This window comes from Juglans regia, chromosome 15, assembly GCF_001411555.2.
Source record: "Juglans regia cultivar Chandler chromosome 15, Walnut 2.0, whole genome shotgun sequence".
NCBI lineage: Eukaryota > Viridiplantae > Streptophyta > Magnoliopsida > Fagales > Juglandaceae > Juglans > Juglans regia.
The window spans coordinates 11,863,055-11,882,906 of NC_049915.1; the positions used below are offsets into that span (position 1 = coordinate 11,863,055).

A 19,852-nucleotide genomic window follows, 5' to 3' on the forward strand; every position below is an offset into this window, starting at 1 on the left:
TTTCTCACAAACTGACGCAACTTTATATGATCTATCATGTTTACTTATAATAAAAATAACTTTACAATTTGACAAATCACAACAAGACACGTCAATTTGTGAGATTACTTTTATAGAACTCTTGTAGCTAAAATATTTCTCTTTTAAATTCACTTCTTCATTGGCTTAGAGCGAGAAAGACGTCCCAAGGTTAGATCGTGGATCTCATATATGGTGTGCAAAGTTTGATATGTAACCTATAGTAGTAGCTTATGACATAGTTAAACTTCTCTTTTATCATTTTTACCTTTTCTTTCATTGATTTCACAAAAAATTCGACCTCAGATTTTGCAAAGCATCATATCTTCAAATCCATAAAGTACAGTTCACTTTTCGTCGTTTCTTCCTTATTTCCTTTTGGTTTTCTTTTTATTACATTTTTCTTTTCCTATTTATTCATAATTCCTTCGTTACTGGTAAACAAAAAGAAAACAAAATACAACATTTTATCAATACATCATTAATATTGAGGAGAGATTAGACTGACACTATCAAATGTTCCAAAAAACCCTAAAAAAAAAAAAAAAAAAAACTAAGTCCCACGGCATGCTATCATAATAACACCATGTAATAGTTTGACCCAAATACACATTGTCAAGTACAACTTGAGTCGAGCCCACAAAAAAACAAGTCCATGTTCTTGAACCTTTGCCACCATCCATGACCTTTCTTCCCACGGATGCTACCCTTCTTCTTCAATCTCAGATTGGGCTGCTTCTCCCTTTTAAGGCAATCATCCAAGACATCATCCTCAACAGCGTTCTTCTTTCCTGTGCATTCTTTAACGCGTTGGTCTCTTTGCACAAGCTGCTCATAGTACTCCTTGTTCCTCTTCTCCAGCCCATAAATCTGTGCCTGAAGATCTTCTATTCTACGATTGAGCATGAAAACCCTATGACCTTCCCTCATCTTCAGCACACATCTTGCCAACTCGCTAGCCTTCCTCTTCATGAGCATAGATTCTGATGCCAACCCTTTGTTCTCTTCCACCAATGCATTCACTCTATACCCTAACCTTGCATTCTCATTCAGTAGTATTAGCCTCTCTGACTCTAGCACTTCAAGCAAGCTCTTCTGCAAATCTATCTTCCTTGAGGACTCACTACTGCGCTGCTCTATAATGCCCATCTCATGCTGTAATATGTCATACTCGACGTTCTTGATCACGAGATCCGCAACAATGGCGTCACCTACCGATGTGCCATATCCGTCAAGCATTATCTGAGTTTGTTGGTAAGACAGGGAGCTCTCCGCATCCGAATCAAACACGTTGGTCACACCATCTTCTTCTTCGAGGTCAGACTTATCATGATCCACAGCTGAGATTCGGGACGAGTTGCTTCGATGAGGGTCACATTTGGCCAATGTTTGAATGTAACGATCAGATAAGGTGATGTAGCCATTGTAGAGATCTTGGAGTAGGGCAATTAGCTGAGGCCGTTTCTGATAGTAAGATTCAGCACGTTCCCGAAAGGTGTCACCAGTGTTATCTTCTACAAGCGTCTTCATTGTCAATGTCATCATCCTCGCATCCAAATCTATCATACCGAGCCAAAATTCAAAAATTTAATCACAATGCAGTCAACCAGAAAAATAATATTTCGGGAAAAAAAAAAAAGAAGCTTATTAGCATAAACCAAATGAACATGTTGGTACAAGGAATATCGGCCTAGTTTTGGTACTAAGAGTACCTCACTACTATTCAATATTTTATTATTATTTTTTACCTACTTTTTATTACTATTTAATACTCTATCATTACCTTTTTACTACTATTCACAAAATACCTAAGTACCTCACTATCCAAACGCAACATCACACATGACTCACTTGATTGGTTCTCAAAAGGTCATTTCATCTTCCCACCAGCAATGAAGCTCTGAGCTTGGGTCATGAACAGAGGGGACCAAAGGGGAATTGGGCCCCCTTGTACTTGAATTTTGACATAATCCCATTTTTGTATGAGAAATTATAATTGTAATTATTAATGTGCAAGCGCCACGTAATCATTCACATGAAAAAAATAATAATTTTTTAACAATAGATTCTACTCTTTTTCAAAGCGACTGCACGACGCTTACACACTCCACGACTGCATATAGCATTACTCTTTTTGAATATGTGTGTATATATATAGTAAAAAGCCCTATGGAATTGAACAAAAAAACCAAATTTAACTCAACTCATTTATTTTATGGACTATGTAACCAAAAAAAAAAATGAACTGACCTATGGTACAAAACGCTCTTATCTTCATCTCCTAAAAGAGTAAAGGCACTATCTCCTACTTTTATTTTTTATTTTTTTGAGATCCGACATTTCCAATTGCGAAACCATGGACAGCAAGCACCGACAAAATTAAAAAAGTGAGAGAAAACGAAGGTTGGCGTAGCTGTATCTTAGAGGAGAATTTTACACCAAAATCTCGTCTATTACAACATGGGAAAAACAACAGAGAGAGAGAGAGAGAGGTCTGTTCCCGAAGTTCCAAAAAAAATTTGAATTAATTGTTTGTTTCGATTTGAGCATGGAATGAGACATCTATCAGGGTAACGTCAACATCATGGACCCATGTGCTGCTGCCAACTTTATAATCTAATTTCAATCCCATTAAAATTAAAATTAAAATAATATTGAGTTCATTCTTAGTTTATGTTTAGATGTTGAAATAAGTTGAATTGAGATGATAAAATATTATTAAAATATTATTTTTTAATATTATTATTATTTTAAAATTTAAAAAAATTAAATTATTTATTATATTTTATATTGAGATTTGAAAAAATTGTAATGATGAATTAAAATGAGTTGAGATAAGTTTGGTAACCAAACTCACCCTTAGAGCATTCTCATTGGATTAGCTAAAAGCTAAATTCAATGAGAATTTAGCTATTAGGTGGATAAATTGCTCACATTGAATTATATTTGGAATATAGCTACAGTAATATCCAAACTAATTTCTAAATTTGGAAGACACTATTCATTCATCAAATCTTTTTTATATTATTTCTTTCTCTTTCCTTTTAATATTAATTATTTCTCTCTCCATTTTAAATGACAATTGAAAAAATATAATTAGAATACAATTACAAATTAATATATAATATTATAAATAATAAAATATGAAAAAATAAAATAAATTCATAATTAAAAAAATTAAAAAATTTTCAAAATTATTAATTACTCATTACTATATAATGAATAAATAGATAATTCAATTTGGAGATTTGATGTGAATAGTCAAAATTAAATTCATCTTATATTATTTTATTGTCATATAATAAAAAAATAGCTATTCCAATGTAGAGATTTATATAAATGGAATTGCTAAAAGTTAAATTCATCTTACATTCATCAAAAATGTACTTTAATTTAGCTATTCCAATGAGAGTGCTCTTAAAGAAGTCAAGGATGACAAAAATGTAGGAAATCTCGAAATTTTATCATTTTTCACATAATCTTATTTTCAATAAAGAATATTTTTTAATAAATTGCTAATTTCTCACATCATTTTATAAAATTATTGCCAATTTAAAATATAAGATATTAATAACCGTATCATCGCTCGTTTTAAAATAAAAAATATTTTAATTATAAATAAATTATATAAAAATAATCTTATAAATTGATATAATGTTGAGAAATCTAACTATATAAAATTATATTTTATAAAATTATTTTTATATAATTATTTGTGAATAGATGTAACACTGCTATTTTGAAATAGCATACAAAATAAAAGTATAAGGACACGAGTAACGAGGATGTGGTAGGAAGAGACTCACGAGGAAACTGAACATTGACAACGACGAAAGAACAGAAATGTCGCCGTTGCGAATACGAACAAAAAAAATTCAATAGTACAGTTGCATTGTATAATTTTATTTATTTATTTTTTCTGGGTTTGGCCTTGGGATTGCTTTCTTTATGCTGAGAGTTTGAAATTTAAACACACACAGGAAGTATAAACTGCCACATACGCTAAAAGTCTTTATGATGTGTTTGTATTCTATGACAGTACTTTTTTTAACTTGGCTTTTTCAAATTCAAACTTGTTTCCCAAAGTCCCCATTTCAATCAATAAGAAAATTATTGTGGTTTATAATCCAGACATTGGCTGTCCTGAGCTGACAAACTACACAAACAGCAACAATAATTCTTAAAAACATTTTCATAAATTATATTAAACATTATTCAAACCAAAAGTTTAGGTAAGCTATATATGTATATGTATATGAACTTATTGTCACGAGACATTATATTTATACAACATCCAAGTTCGATTCAGTTAAATTTAATTCCTGTTTAAATCAAAAAATCACCTCAACTTAACTCTTCTCGTCTAATTATTATAATTATTTTAAATTTTTATAAAAAATATAATAAATAATTTTAATTTTTTAAATCTCAAAATAATAATAATATTTTAATAATATTTTATAGAACACATCTAAACTCATCTCAAATTAACTCTAACCTCATTTGTTTTGAAAAAACATCTCATCTCATCTCATCTAATCATTACAACTTTCTCAACTTTCAATACAAAATAAAATAAACAATTCAACTTTTTTAAATTTAAAAATAAAAATAATATTAAAAAATATACTCTAACAATATCTTATTCAACATTTTAACTTTAATCTCATCTCATCTCATCTCTAAAAACAAACGAGGCCTAAATTCAAAGCAGTTTATTATTAGTAATTAGTATCCCATGTCAAGGAAGACTCAGAAAAAGAAAATGGGACATGGGAATCAGCAAGGGCACAAACAAGTTAAGACATACTTGTTGGGTGGAGTTAGGATGTGTACCGGAAAGGGTGGACAGAAGCCAGGATGGCTTTGAGCCACTTTCCCTGAAACCGCTTCTTCTTCCTCTTGGTGTAGGATTTGACTCGTTTTGATCATCAGAAGTTGAAAAAGATGAAGCTGTTTTCTCTGTTGTCATGTCTCCCTCCCACAACCCCATTGTTTTTTAATTCACCCACCTCTCAACCTGCACATACTAAGGTTCAATATATACATATAATGCAAAACCAACTGAATTTTATGGGGCTGCTGCAGTGTATTTAAGCAAGATTGTTACTTTCTTTGGCACTGTCAAACTTGCTTGAATTTTCTGCATATTTTCTTGCTAGTAAAGTGCCTGACATTGCATTTAACAGGGAGACAGTACGACATAGAGTTCGTGGTCTCGGAATGGAAGCAGAAAAGTCAGAAAAGAAAAAAGGGATTCAGGGAACATGAAACGCGCGGATCTCGAGGAACAATAAATAACCAAATAAACGAGGAGCCCACAAGCAAAATCAAATCCCATGTAGTAAAGTGAAAATTCAATGCGTTGGAATATTTATTTGAGTAATGACCCAAAACCACCCGCATGTATGGATCGCCTTCAAACCAGTTTTTCTCATGTTTTTCTGCTTCATAAGCAAATCACAAAACATGGGAGAAGGGGAAAAATGAGAGCTTTTCGCGTGTCCTCAAACTTGTTACTTTAGAGAAATAAACGAAACCAAGTCACATAGAGGTAGCTAGAATTTGAAAACCAAGACGAGAAGTATCAGAAGAGAGAATCATGCAGATATAAGATATCTTTTCGAAAACTTGTTTACAGAGATATTCCAAACAAAAACTTGCCAAGAAGTCCTACACAGACACAGAATATCGTCGACCGGAGAAGACAAGGGTAAAGGGCTGAGGTTGAGAGAGAGAGAGAGAGAGATGAACTTACAGGAGAGGAGAGGGAAGATAGTATGCACTCGAAGGGCTGGTGCAGGTGACGAGAGAAACGTATTTGGAAAGGAAGTCGTCTGCAGAAAATCTTGCGAGAATAACGTAGAGAAAGGAAGGTGCTGGGGAAAGAGATACAGTAATCTGTAGAGGGTTGCAGTACGTCTCATGAAAGCAGGAGGAGGAGATCGCTCAAAATCCGCCTCACAATTTATTTTGTGATTTGACCACTCGAAGACCGACACCCCTCTTTTTTTTCTTTTTTAATTGTGTCAGTATGTTTTCTTCTGATTTCGTATTTAATTTTCAAATCTGCTGCTGTTAATGCTTCTGTATTTAGGTTAAAAGTTTAAATACCTACTACTACTTCCGTGGATATCCATATCCCATTCCATAACTTAAAATTTATTTATTTTATGATTACTACGCTCACTTTTAAAAAATATCTATCTATAGTTAAAAAATTAATTTTTTTTATAATTTTTATATTTATTCTTTTTTTTAAATAAGTGTGCGATATTCTTACATTATTTGACTGTAAATTATTTATTTTTTTAAATACTAATTACTAAGAATATGTTTCGGAACATAATTATTTTTAAATATTTTTAGATATTTCATTCTTAAATATCATTCAAATATAAAATATTTTTTAATTTTAAATTATTTTTATATAGAAACACTCTAATCACAAAATGATTACACAAAAATAATCTCTCAAACTGATATGACTTGATATGATTTGTCAGATTGTAAAGTTACTTTTATTATAAAATAGATCTAACGGATCCAATGAAGCCACATCAATTTGTAGGATTATTTTTGTATAATTATTTTGTGGATGTAACAATCTTCATTTTTTTATCTAATCATTACAACTTTTCTAAACTCTCAAACAAACTCAAAAAATAATATTACATTTTCAAATTTCAAAATAGTAAAAAAAAATTATATTTAAACAACTTTTTAACTTGATATTATTTTTGCTCAAATTTTTATTTTTCATTTTACAAAATTCAATAAAACATCTTAACTCAAACTATATTACTATTGTTAACTGATATACTTAGATATTCTAAATATTTAAATGAGGCCTAAAACTCTCAAAAGTCTAAGCTTGATGATATGTTTGGGAACACAACAATTCTTAAAGATTATTAGACTATTTTATTACTATTTATAAACTATTCACTAGGGGTGTAATTAGTCTGATCCGGTCTGGTCTTAAACAAAATTTAGGATCGAATCGGTATGTACTGGTTTTACATTTTTCAAAACCGATTACATCCCTATTACCCTCCTAAACCTGTACCTCCGGTTTTACTAGTTTCCGGTCCGGTCCGATTTTCTGATTTTTTTTTTAAATGTAAAAAATATATAATAAAGTATTACTTCTTATGATAAAAATGTTATTAATAATTTAATATATATGTATTATGTTTAAAACATATGATCAATTAAATTTTCATCTTTAAGATTAAACTTTATTTTATAAATTATAACAACATTATCTTATATATAATTATATTAATAACATATAATCAAACAAATTACAAATATTCATATTTAAGATTAATATTTTATATTATAATTTATAAATTATAATATGGAATCATTTCATATATGATATATAATTATATATATTATAATATTATATATATATAAATTTAATATATAATTATATATTATATATATAAATATTTTGTATAATATATAAAATTAATTTTTATATATTATACAAAAATTTACACCCCTACTTTTCACTACTATTCTCATTATTATTCACAAATTATCTAATATACTCAGTCTCGTTTGGATGTTGACATGAGATTAGATAAGAAATCTGTAAATAGTAGTAAAATAATTTGTGAATAGTAGTGAACAATTTGAGTTATGATGTTTTATAAAATTTTGATAAATGAGAGAGAAAAATTTAAATAAAAATAATATTATTTTTGTTTGAAAGTTTGGAGAATTTGTAATAATTAGATGAAAAAGTTAAAAATTTGAAAATTTGAAAGTGATAAGTGTTAGTTTTTGTAGAATGAGATGAGATGAGGATTTTGTGAATAGTAGTACAATGGCTTGTGAATAGTAGTAAGAAGATTTGTGAAGAGTAGTGAGATAGTTTGAATTAAGTATTTATTGGATTTTGGAAAAGGGAGAGAAAAAGTTTAATAAAAAATATTATAAAATTAAAGTAATTTTGTAATATTATTTTTTTTTTAAATTTAAAAAAGTTGAATTATTTTTTATTTTTTATTTGAAAATTTGAAAAAATTGTAATAATTAATTTGAAAATGTTTATATTTGAATAATGTTTGAGAAATAAATAAGATAGGATGAGATGAGCTAAGATTGGATGAGATAAGATAGAAGTTTTTTCCAAGCATCCCCATATGATGTTTGAATGTTGAGATGAGATGGATTGAAAACATCTCAACATCCAAACGAGACCTTATATCCAAACTAAGCCTGAGTTTAGCGTGGATTGTAATTTAGCTGTTGAAAATGAGACACCACTATTACATTTAGGACATGTTGGGAAAGTACCAAACTTCTCATAATTTTTTTCTCAAATATTACTAAAAAAAACATTTTTTTATTTTAATTTTTTTATTTTTTTATTTAATCGTTACAATTGTTTTAAACTTAAAAAAAAAAAAACATATTTTTCAAGTTTCAAAACAATAATAATATTAAAAAATTATATCTAAATAATTTTGTAACTTTATAATGTTTTTATTTAACTTTTTCTCTCTCATTTATCAAAATCTAATAAAATATTTTAACTCAAATTATTTCACTATTATTCACAAAATTATCATTTGATTATCCATACATATAATTAATCAGTCCATTTCCTAATCATTTGCCTAGGCTTGTTGCTTAGCAGGCAAGTGTTTGCTGAGGATCTCTAGTGTTTTTCTTTTTGGCAACACAAAATGTGAGGATCGCTAGCTTAAGGGGTCTGTTTGGAAAAATTATTATTATCAACTATTTTTAAATATTTTTAGATATTTTATTTCTAAACATTACAAAATTTTTTTTATTTAAAATTTTTAACTTTATCATTTAACCATTATTTAATTATTATAATTTTTTCAAAATCTCGAACAAAATATAAAAAATAAAACTATTTTTTCAAATTTTAAAATAAAAATAATATTAAAAAATTATTTTCAAACTATTTTTTAATTTTATAATATTTTTATTCAATTTTTTGTTATATTATTTCCCTAAATCCAATAAAACTTCCTAACTCAAATTGATTATAATTGATTTTAACCGATTTAAAATTGTATTTATTTTTAAGTTATCTAGCAAACGAGTTTTTTTTTTTAAATTATTGTACAAAATATGATAGAACTAAATATATATATTAATTTTTTTTATTATTGTATTCAATAAGAGAAGCAGAAAATTTGAAAGATAAAACGTAGTTCTTTATTCTCTTTAGTCGAATAAAAAAAATTAAGAAATGAACGAGTATTTTGTATTAAATTTGTGATTATGCATAAAATAATACATTTGTCGTGTGTTTATAATTTAATGGTCTTTTTCTTTTTTGTATGTGAGGCAAAGAAAATGTCAACAATTGAGATTAAATACATCAATTACATGTTTATTAAAACTATTTGGATTTATATAATATTTTTATAGAAACTAGCCAATGAGTTTATATTCTACACTCTTTTATATATAATATTACATGCTTGAATTGCATTATATATGATTTTTAATACTTTTTATCAACATTGTGATAATCGATTCAAATTTATTATGAATCGTTCGATCCATTCATCCGATCTTTATCCATTTTTCAACCGGATTTCAATTTTTCGAACCTTGCTTCAGATCTTATAAAACAAAGATATAATTATTGAATTCGCCTGCCTTTGATTGATCAAATTAGATCATTTGATATAAAAAGATATATGTAATATATTATATATAGAATTTATAATGTCTAGAATTTGATACAAATAGTATTATGTTGAGTTATAAAATACTTCATCTAATCTTTAACTTTTTTATCTAATTATTATTATATCATTATAACTTTTTTAAATTTCTAAACAAAACACAAAAACAATATAATTTTTTTAAAATTTAAAATAAAAATTATATTAAAATATTATATTTTAACTTTATAATCTTTTTATTTAATTTTTTTCTACTATTTTTCAAAATCTAATAAAATATCTTAATTTAAATTATTTTATTATTATTCACAAATTTAACGTGTATCTCATTCTACAAACATTAACACTGGGTATCTTTGTTCCAAAGGCTACCAGTAGGGCAGCAAGTGCTTCTCCTGTGATGGGCTGAGCATTTACAATGTAAACTCATATTTACATAATATGAGGTTAAATTTTTCCATATTAAATTATGTATTTCTATATTTTTGCATAGTTATGAAACGAGCACTCCGACTCCGTCGGAGTCGGAGCCAAATTGGAGCTCCGACTCCGATCGGAGAGCTCCGACCTCCTATCGGAGCTCCGACCTCCTATAGGAGCTCCGACATAAGATCGAAGCTCGACGTGCGCTCGACGTAGCGCTCGAGCGGAACTCTTTCAGAGAGGTTCGCTCGACTTCCGCTCGACATGTCGCTCGAGCCAATGTTCAATACAACGTGTGCTCGACTTGCGCTCGACACCTCGCTCGAGCGCAAGTGTTCAGTAAAAAAAATTTCGGAGTCGGAATCGGAGCTTCTTGAAGCTCCGACTCCGACTCCGACTCCGAATAGATATTCGGAGCTACTCTGAATTCCGACTCCGAATTCCGATGACTCCGACGAAGTCGGAGTCGAAGTGGAGCGGAAGTCGGACGGAGTCGGAATTTTACACACCCCTAGTTATGAATAATGTTTATACAAATTTAATTATCTACTATTCACTTTTCAAATGTTATTTTATTCATTACTTTTCTCTCCTCCCACTCTTTCTCTCACAAGTCAATTCTTTCCTCTTTTTTCTCATTTAACAACATAACAAATATTTATCAGCACATACATTTTATTATTATAATATATTATATATATTTTTTCATTTTATTATATTTTTAATATAATATATAAAAAAATTATATTTTTTATTATTACATTTGTATTATTAATATCAAATGTATGTAGTGGATGTTAATTATAAAATATATATAAAAAATATATAATATTTTATTATTATTTTATCTCAAATATATATAAATCAATATGAAAGTTTTACTTGAATGACAAAATAGATATGTAAAAGATATAATTATATATATATATATATATATATATATATATATATCAATACTAATACCAAACATTTTCTTGTCCAAAGGAGACACTACTTTTCCTTCAAAGTCACGTCACAGGGCAACGATGATGGAATGGTCTTTTAGCCACGTAACTGAAAGTTGATCCGGTATAAACATAATAGATAATGATATCTTACATCTATTTTACTATTATTACTATTAATATTCAGCTATTTTTATTTTTCTATTTAAATTTGAATTAAAAAAACTATTGTATAATTGAAAAGAAAATAATTTCAATCTACCAACGTAATTATGTAATTTAATTAAAAATAAATATATTTTTATAAAAATTGACTCAAAGAATAAAAGAATATCAATTTTTATAAAATTGAATTTATTTTTAATTAAATTATATGATTACATTGATTGATTGAAATTATTTTCTTTTAGATTATGTAAGAAGATCATGTTTTGAAATTTTTAATCTAGATTCAAGGAGTAAAAAGAAAAAAAAAATAGTTGGATAGTAAATCAATAATAAGATAAGTGTAAGAAAATCATTATCAATGTTTGAATATTAAGGTGATTTTAGATAATTTGTGATTAATAGTTAAAAAATAATAAATAATTTATAAATAATAGTGATTAGTTTGTGAATTTGTGAAGTAGTAATGCTGTTGGAAGTTGCCATAGATACTGTAATTTTTGCTGGGTGTTGTGGGTCCATGCTCGGTGTGTTCTTGTGAAAGGCTGAAAGCTTTGTCACTTCTTCTAGGGATAGTCGGCAATTGCAAACGGCGCACAGTCGGCGTCTAAAATAATATTTTTTAATTGTCCCGTGAATAAATTAAAAAAAAACTAAAAAATGAAGAAGTGAAATGTGGAAAAGAAAGCTTCTTCTTCAAGCAACTTTTCTCCGAATGTTTTGAGATTGGCCATGCGGAGAAAGTGGAAAAAACTTGCTTTGCTTGTTGAAAGAAAGTGGAAAAAATACTGGGAATCATCGTCGGATTCCCGCTTTGCAAAATGCAAAACAGAAGAAAACTCTGTTTTCTTTCGGATTCCTGCTTTGCTTTGGTGGCCTGGTCAGTCGTCTTCGACTTCATGGTGTTGTTCCTTAGATTGTAAACTTGCTCTTTGTTGTGGTCTTCGGCTTCTTGCATTGTGGTCTTCAAGTTGATCTTTGCTCACCCATTTGCGTGGGTCATCTTCCTCGTGTGGGTCTTCAGCTTCAAATCAGCAAGATGCCAAGCACGACAGCTTTGACTCTCTCTCGAAAGCTCCAGGATTTACACACTTACAACTAGTAGGAGAGGTTGGTGTCCGGGATTTACACATGGATCTGTGCTCACCCATTTGTGTGGGTCATCTTCAAATCTTCAAGTGTGGGTCTTCGTCTTTCTAAGTGCAGACTTCTATGAAAGCTCTAAATCAGTAAAGGGTATTTGTTCATTGTAGATACCCAGTAAAAAATTGAAGAAATACCCATTAAAGGGTATTTGGTCTTCTTCTTCGTGTGGGCTATAGTCATGCGAAATACTTACTAAAGAATTGAAGAAACTGTACATGGTAAAGCACATTTTTTTACTTGCTCCTGTTTCATGATTTCTTGGAGTTGTTATTTTAGGAACAATGTTAACAAAATCTGTTGGTAGGAACAATATTGCACATTGGTTAGGTTTATTGGTGATGAATGAAATTTATGCTTCTGTGTTAAAAAAATAAAAAATAAAAAAACACACCAGAATATTGCAAGTTTCTCAAAACTCACATTCCATTTCGTTTTAGGATGATTGTGAATGGGAATACATGCTGAAGTTCTTTCGAGGCCATTTTGTTTGCCATATCCACTCTAACTTGGAGATGTAGGAATGAATGAATTCTACTAATTAGTTATTATAGTATGAAAATTTGTTATGGGTTTCTATATATTGTCTTGTAACATCTTATGTTAAAGTATACTCCAAAATCTACAAAGAATTTAGTCAAAATTAAGCTATAATTCACATAATCATAGTTCGGATGGAGTTAACTATTTGAAGTAAAGGAGTGTTAATTTTTCAACCTAAGTAAAAAGATCTAAAAATAGAGAATTAAGGACCACAAACTTCTTTCGGTAGAAATGCCTCATTGAGTCATTATGCTTAAACAATTGAACATAAGCCAATCTTTCAATTGGAAATTGGTGGGGTACTAGAAGCTAAATTCACAAGCCGAAAACAAAACACAAACATCTAGGGTACAGTCAATGTACAAAGGAGAGAAATAATGAGGGTGGCATTAATTAATCGATCAATTAATCAATTAATTAATGGATGCTATTCAAACACCTCTGTGATGTTGTTTGCAAACAAATACTTGAAAGCCAAGGAGAGCCACCATCTTTTTATGCCTGTAGGTACACCCCTTCCCTTCAAGGTAAGAAACCGCTAATGCTTGTTAATGACAGTACTTCTTTAGAAAAGTATTACAAATGCTTATTAATGTTGCAGTTATTATGTCATTTTAGTAATACAGCTAAACTTAAGTATCGTTACGAATTTTGTTTCACGTGGGCATACATACCTAAAGACAAATCATGAAAATGCAGGAATTTAAGAGTACTGATGGGAGTCCCTTCAAGGGACTAATTCTAAAAAGGTCTCAATCATGTTACCGGTTTTAGTTATTCAACCACTTCAAAACTGCTAAAGTATATATTCCCTAGAAAGAGCTGCATGCAAGCACAATATATTCTATTTGAGTTTAGAAACAGCACTAGAACTCGTTCTTCTTCTTAGAAGCTTCAAAATTCAGATTTCAAATATTATACTCATACTTCATACTTCATTTCTTTGGGCTAGCATGTTTCTAATATTATATTCTTCTCAAAGACTGACATTGGATATTGCACAACGTGTACAGGGCATTGGATCACGCCCGGTGCAATGATATGGTTGAATTTTAATTTCTGCAAACTTTTTTTAAACTTTATAGATGTAGATGATTTTTTTTCCCCTGAACACCCAACCCAATCATGGACTCAATATATGGCATGATGTCATAATAAGTATGTACATAAAAATCGTCTATTAGATATGACTTCTCATTAAATATTCTTATTTTAACTGCAGGAATATTGTCTATGGAGGCTGTGCTGCTTAGGACATGTTGAAGCTACAATGGTGAGTAGCCACACTTTGAGCAAATGCATTTATGTTTAATTGTATATGTAATTTAGCTTCATTCCCAAACTAGCCAGAATAGAAGTGGGAAAATGAGTTATTCCCATGTACTGTTAATTAGTCTCTCTTATTATAGTTTGTGCAGTTTGGCACTAAGATAAAATGTTAAGAGTCTTGTGGTTTTGTATGGTCAAAACAGATAGGTAGATTTATTTATGTTGGAGTTTGTCCCCAGGTTTTGTCTCCATTGTTTTTTTCTTGAATCAGACCTTCAAGTGGTACTCTTATCCTTCAGTTGGAATACAGGTTTTAAGTAATGGAAATGCCATTTTTTTAGTTTTGGTATTTTAGTTGAATGCTTGGTGATTGCAATAGGGATAATTGCAGGACACGAGTCCCATTTCAATCTGCATGTGTGTTTATATAAAGAAAAATGCTTGGTCCCATTTCAATCTGTAGATGTCTTTTCTATTGTTCATTTTCTCCCACTACAAAAATCAACAACCACCATTACAGGTTCACTACCAATGTACCTTTATTGATTTGCACTCCCAGTACACCTCCATAATCATAAAAGTTGTAGCTTGAACTAAACCCAAAAACACACACAGGCACTTGCATTTCCTCAAACAAACAGAAGTTTATATATATATATATATAAACTTGCAAATACAGAAAACTATTAAAAATGCAAACCCTGCCTCAATAGTTTGAGTGTCCAATACATGAATTACATTCATTACATGTTAGCTGCTATATAATCTTGGAAATGAGTGTTACAGGAGTTACACTTATACAAACGTATAACTGGAATAGTTTAGATAATACATTGTAGATCATCAGCTGCAAACAAATGTCTATGTGAGCTCCTGCTATAAATGTCTTCAGAATCAAGTGAAGGTTTAATCTTCTACACTTGTACTCAATGCCGGCTTGCCAAGTTTCTGCTTTTAAGCACAAGATGCCAGTCATCAAGAACTGAATTGTATTAATAAACATCAAGCAGATTATGAAATACAGAATTGAAACTTTATATCATGTATTCATGCCAATTTTTTTCTTCTAGCAAAAATATTGTCATAATTCTTATTATACATTACATAATAAGAATTTAATTTCAAATTGATCCATTCAAAACATTAACGAATGAGAGTAATTGCTTTTTCTTTTTCCTTTTTTGATAATTGATTATAAATAATAATAAACAACAACATCCACCTCAATTTGAAGTACATCCAGGAACTTTCTTCATATATATTTTTATAACAGCAGTGCACATAAACCCCTGAGTTTTCAGTATCCAAGTCAAAGAGATGCTCTGCAACATATTCACCCAGTTCAACACGCCATGAATAGAACAATCTTCAAGAAACATTAACTTAGCTGATAATCTTTAGTAGAGCTGATAATATTGAAAGAATAGCAGTAACTGTTCCCCGCCATAGAATGAGACACTGAAAACATACCAATGGAGCTGAAATCCTTCAATTAATCTCCAAAGAAAATTAAGGAAGTGACAGATCCAATGGCAAAGGGAAATGCCTCACAGATAAGACGGCTCAGGTGGGAAAAGTGGACTCAAAAGGAAAACCCTAGAGAGAACCGAACGTGATGATTTTGCGCGACTATTACTCGACATGCTTCCATGATTTTTTCACTGAGGAAGGCGATCTTAAGGGTCGTGCTAACATATAGTTTAACTAAAAACAAAAATAAAACAAAAAATAAATAAATTTAAATTACCAGTGTAAGAAACCCATTGATTGCCAGAGTCCTTGATCACCTTCTTCTAGGGTTAACGACAACCACAAAGGAGGGAGAGAGGCTTCTTGGGAGGGCTTCGAGGGAGGGAGGCGCTTCGAGGGAGGGAAATGGAAACACAGAGGGAGGGAAGGTGGGGGACTTCGGCTTCGAGAGAGAAAATTAAAACTTAGATAGGGAGGGAAATGAAAATTGCTCAAAACGGTGCGTTTCTTTGTTTTGCCACATCAGTTGCGCTTACACGGCACTTACACCAGCCGACTGACTCTAGAGTTTTTCATAACTTTATTTCTCTCGGTCCAAATAGTGTCCCATGGCGCTTCTTTTTCTTGGGCTTAGTTAAAATATAATAACCATAATACCTAACTAACATAATTCTTTTAAAATATATTAATCATAAGAGTCGGATTACTCTGCCGTTCATAGTAGTCCGCTTTACTTTACCGCTAATTATATTTCAATTTTTTTTTTCATTCACATTTTTTTAATAGATTTAAATATTTTTAAAAAATAAAAAAATACATCAATACATCAATATATTTAAAATCATTTTCTTAATCACTAAATAAAAAAAAAATTCACCAAACAGTACATTTGAGCGGTTAGTTTGGGGCGGCATGGTAGGCTTTTTCTAACCATAATACCTCCAGTTTTTTTTATACTATATAGAGATTTTCACTTCAAATAAACTGAAATGTTCATACTCGCCTCATTTATTTTTTTGACAAGCTCAAACTTGTTTACAAGTTGTTGCCTCGTTTGGTTATATAAATGAGATGAGATAAAAATTAAAAGTTGAATAAAATATTATTAAAATATAATTTTTTATATTATTTTTGTTTTAGAATTGAAAAAATTGAATTGTTTATTATATTTTGTATGAGAGTTTGAAAAAATTGTAATGATTATATAAGATGAGATGAAATGAGATAGTTTCATCTGTGTAACCAAACCAGACCTAAATTTATTATATTTTAAAAAAATCTTTTACATTTTCACATATATGTTTATTTTTTTTTGTAATTGGTTACTTAATTATTTTAAAATTATATCATTTAAGTTAGTTTGGTGAACTAATAAATATAAAAAATTATAAAATTTCAATCGATAAGTTTTGTATCTAAAAGAAAACCTTTTATTCCATAATAGATTATTTATATTATTTCTCAATGCATTATCTACATAGTTAGACAAATCAATTATGAGTTTATATAAATATATTTATACCAATTGTGTGTATATATATATATATATATATATATATATATATATATATATATTTGACATATCTATATCATCTACTTTATATATAGGGTTAAATACTACGAATATTCTTTGTGGTTTGCCTCTAAAATAGATTAGTCTCTAAGTTTCAATTTTGAACTTTTTATACTTTTAATTGAAAAATTATATTCTCAAGCATGTATATAGGGCACACCGAATAAAATGCTTGCATGCTTTAATTTGAAAGATAAATTTTAAAAGAGCCTTGATAGATACAAATGGTTTGGCGCACTAAACCGAGTACCAATGCTGACATGACTTTTTTTTTTTTTTTTTTAAAGAAAAACAAAAGAAGGAAAATCTTGAAAGAAGAATAAGGTATTTTGTCTTACGAAAATCATTTCCATCTCAATTCGCACCGTTTTATTAAACAGATGCCTTATATATCATCGATGAGGTGCGTGAACTCGTTTGCAAAAATACTTTTCCATTTTAAAATTTGAATCATACAAATCAAATCTTACCATTTAAGTGATAAGAATAGTCTGCTTTACACGCTGACTTGATAATATAACAACTCATTTCAATTTTGATTTGGTTGTATTCTTTTTATCTACTTGTTTCTTGACTAGCTCTTAGAAAATATGAACCAAATTGTTTATTCCCTTTCTGGTTTGTTGAGCACTCTGATCATACATTTCACGTTTTTAACAAATCATGTAATATATGTTTTTCATAATATTATCCTCTTTTGTGATTAATTGCAGTTCCAAATTTAACTCTCACCCAATTAAAAGGAAAATTTGCCATACATGAGGGAGAGGAAAACAATTTCAGATTTCTTGAAAAAAAAAAAAAGATACAAATTAAATGTTTAAATGGAGTAAATAAATATTAGAGTTTGTTGTTTGGTGGGTGCTTTTGAAAAGTGACCAGTTAGGGCTTGTTTGGAAATAGATCACATCCCAAAATTCTATTCTCATCTCATTACATCTATTTCTCAAACATAATTTAAATACAAATATTTTAAATATTCTCATCATCCATAGATCATTTGGTAAGAGAAAAAATAAAAAATAAAAAATTTATGTGTGGTGTGAGAATGATGAGTAGAATTTTTTCCTTTATATAGATACATTGGTTGTAGACTAGTGCAATATGTAAGAATAATTTGATTATTAAAATACTATATAAGATTTAAAAATATGTTTTAAATGTTTTAAAGATGTAAAAATGTTTCAGATTCATTTTATACCGTTTTCTGAATTAAAAAAAAAAAAAAACAGTTGAAACGCCCATCTTTGTGAACCATTGTTTTTGCAATATTATCAAATAATTAAGTTTAAATATATTTAAATATTTTAAAGATACATAAAATGTTTTAGATTCATTTTATATCCTCTACCGCAAAAAGTTAATGAAAAAAAAAAAGGGGGGTTGAGGAACCATCTCTGGCCTCCTTTGTATTCATAACCCATCTCAACCCACCTCAACTTATCTCATCTCATAATTATAACTTTCTCAAATTTCTACACAAAATATAATAAACAATTCAACTTTTTTAAATTTTAAAACAATTTTTTCAAATTTTCACATAAAATATAATAAATAATTCAACTTTTATTCTACTATTTACAAACTATTCTAACCCATCTCAACTTATTTCTGAATCCAAAATTTTTTACTTTTTAAAGTAATTTAAGAAAATAAAGTTTACTGTCATGTTTACTCTGTTTCTCAGATTCATTTTTCCTTTTAAAAGACCCGCTTGCTAATTTTAAATAAAAGTAACTTGATTAAATATATTATTTTAGCTTTAAATAAAAACTATTGATGTAGTTAAATGTATTATTGTAAATTTACAAGTTTAACTTAATTACATATATATATTATTGTTAATATTGATATATAATCGTGCACCAACTGATTGTCACAACCTTTTTGATTATTAATTGTAATCGATTAAGGGCTTGTTTGAAAAATAATATGAGATGAGAATTATGTGAATAATAATAAAATTATTTGTGATTAATAATGAAATAATTTGAGTTAAGATATTTTATTTGATTTTGAAAAATGAATGAAAAAAAATTAAAAAAAAATATATTATAAAGTTATAATATTATTAAAATATAATTTTTTTAATATAATTTTAGTTTTAAAATTTGATAAAGTTGTATTTTTCTTTTGTGTTTTGTTTAAAAGTTTGATAAAATTGTAATAATTAAATAATGATTAAATGAAAAAGTTAAAAATTTAAAATTAAAAAATATTTATTTTTTAGTGATATTTGAGAAGAAAATTACGATAAATTTTGAGATAAAATAAGATGAGAAAATATCATCCCACTTTCCAAACAAGTCCTAAATATAAACGAAAGAAAGTCATATATGAAAGAAGTAAAAACGTCTCGAATTTATAAAATCTAAATAACATAATATTCATTAACATAACCTTTCAAATTAATTAAAACTTGAACTACCAAAATTATTTACATTCGACATAAAACTAGATGACGTGGCTCAACAGGAACAAGGCTCTTGCTTCAAAAATTATATACGATATTAATTAAGATGGTCGCTAAATAACTTTATATAGTAAAATGTTTACTTACAAATACTAACGGAATTTTGTTTGAATAGTAATATTTAATAATTGATTATAATTTTGTATTT

The 19,852-nt window shown here is 28.7% G+C and overlaps 1 protein-coding gene across 2 annotated transcripts; it reads right to left on the bottom strand.

The window, feature by feature from the left end:
* Positions 1 to 488: 488 nt before the first annotated feature.
* On the bottom strand, positions 489 to 5,995 carry LOC108981594 (kinase-interacting family protein-like). Of its 2 annotated transcripts, XM_018952825.2 has the most exons (3): positions 5,777 to 5,995; positions 4,855 to 5,038; positions 489 to 1,577 (listed from the first exon to the last, which is right to left on the bottom strand). In XM_018952825.2, exons 2-3 carry the CDS (start codon positions 5,009 to 5,011, stop codon positions 634 to 636), a joined length of 1,101 nt encoding a protein of 366 aa, XP_018808370.1. In that variant the 5' UTR covers positions 5,012 to 5,038; positions 5,777 to 5,995; the 3' UTR covers positions 489 to 633. The 2 variants fall into 2 exon arrangements, with proteins under 2 accessions (XP_018808370.1, XP_018808371.1); XM_018952826.2 differs by lacking the exon at positions 5,777 to 5,995 and having other exon boundaries at positions 501 to 1,577; positions 4,829 to 4,907.
* Between the last annotated feature and the right edge of the window lie 13,857 nt (positions 5,996 to 19,852).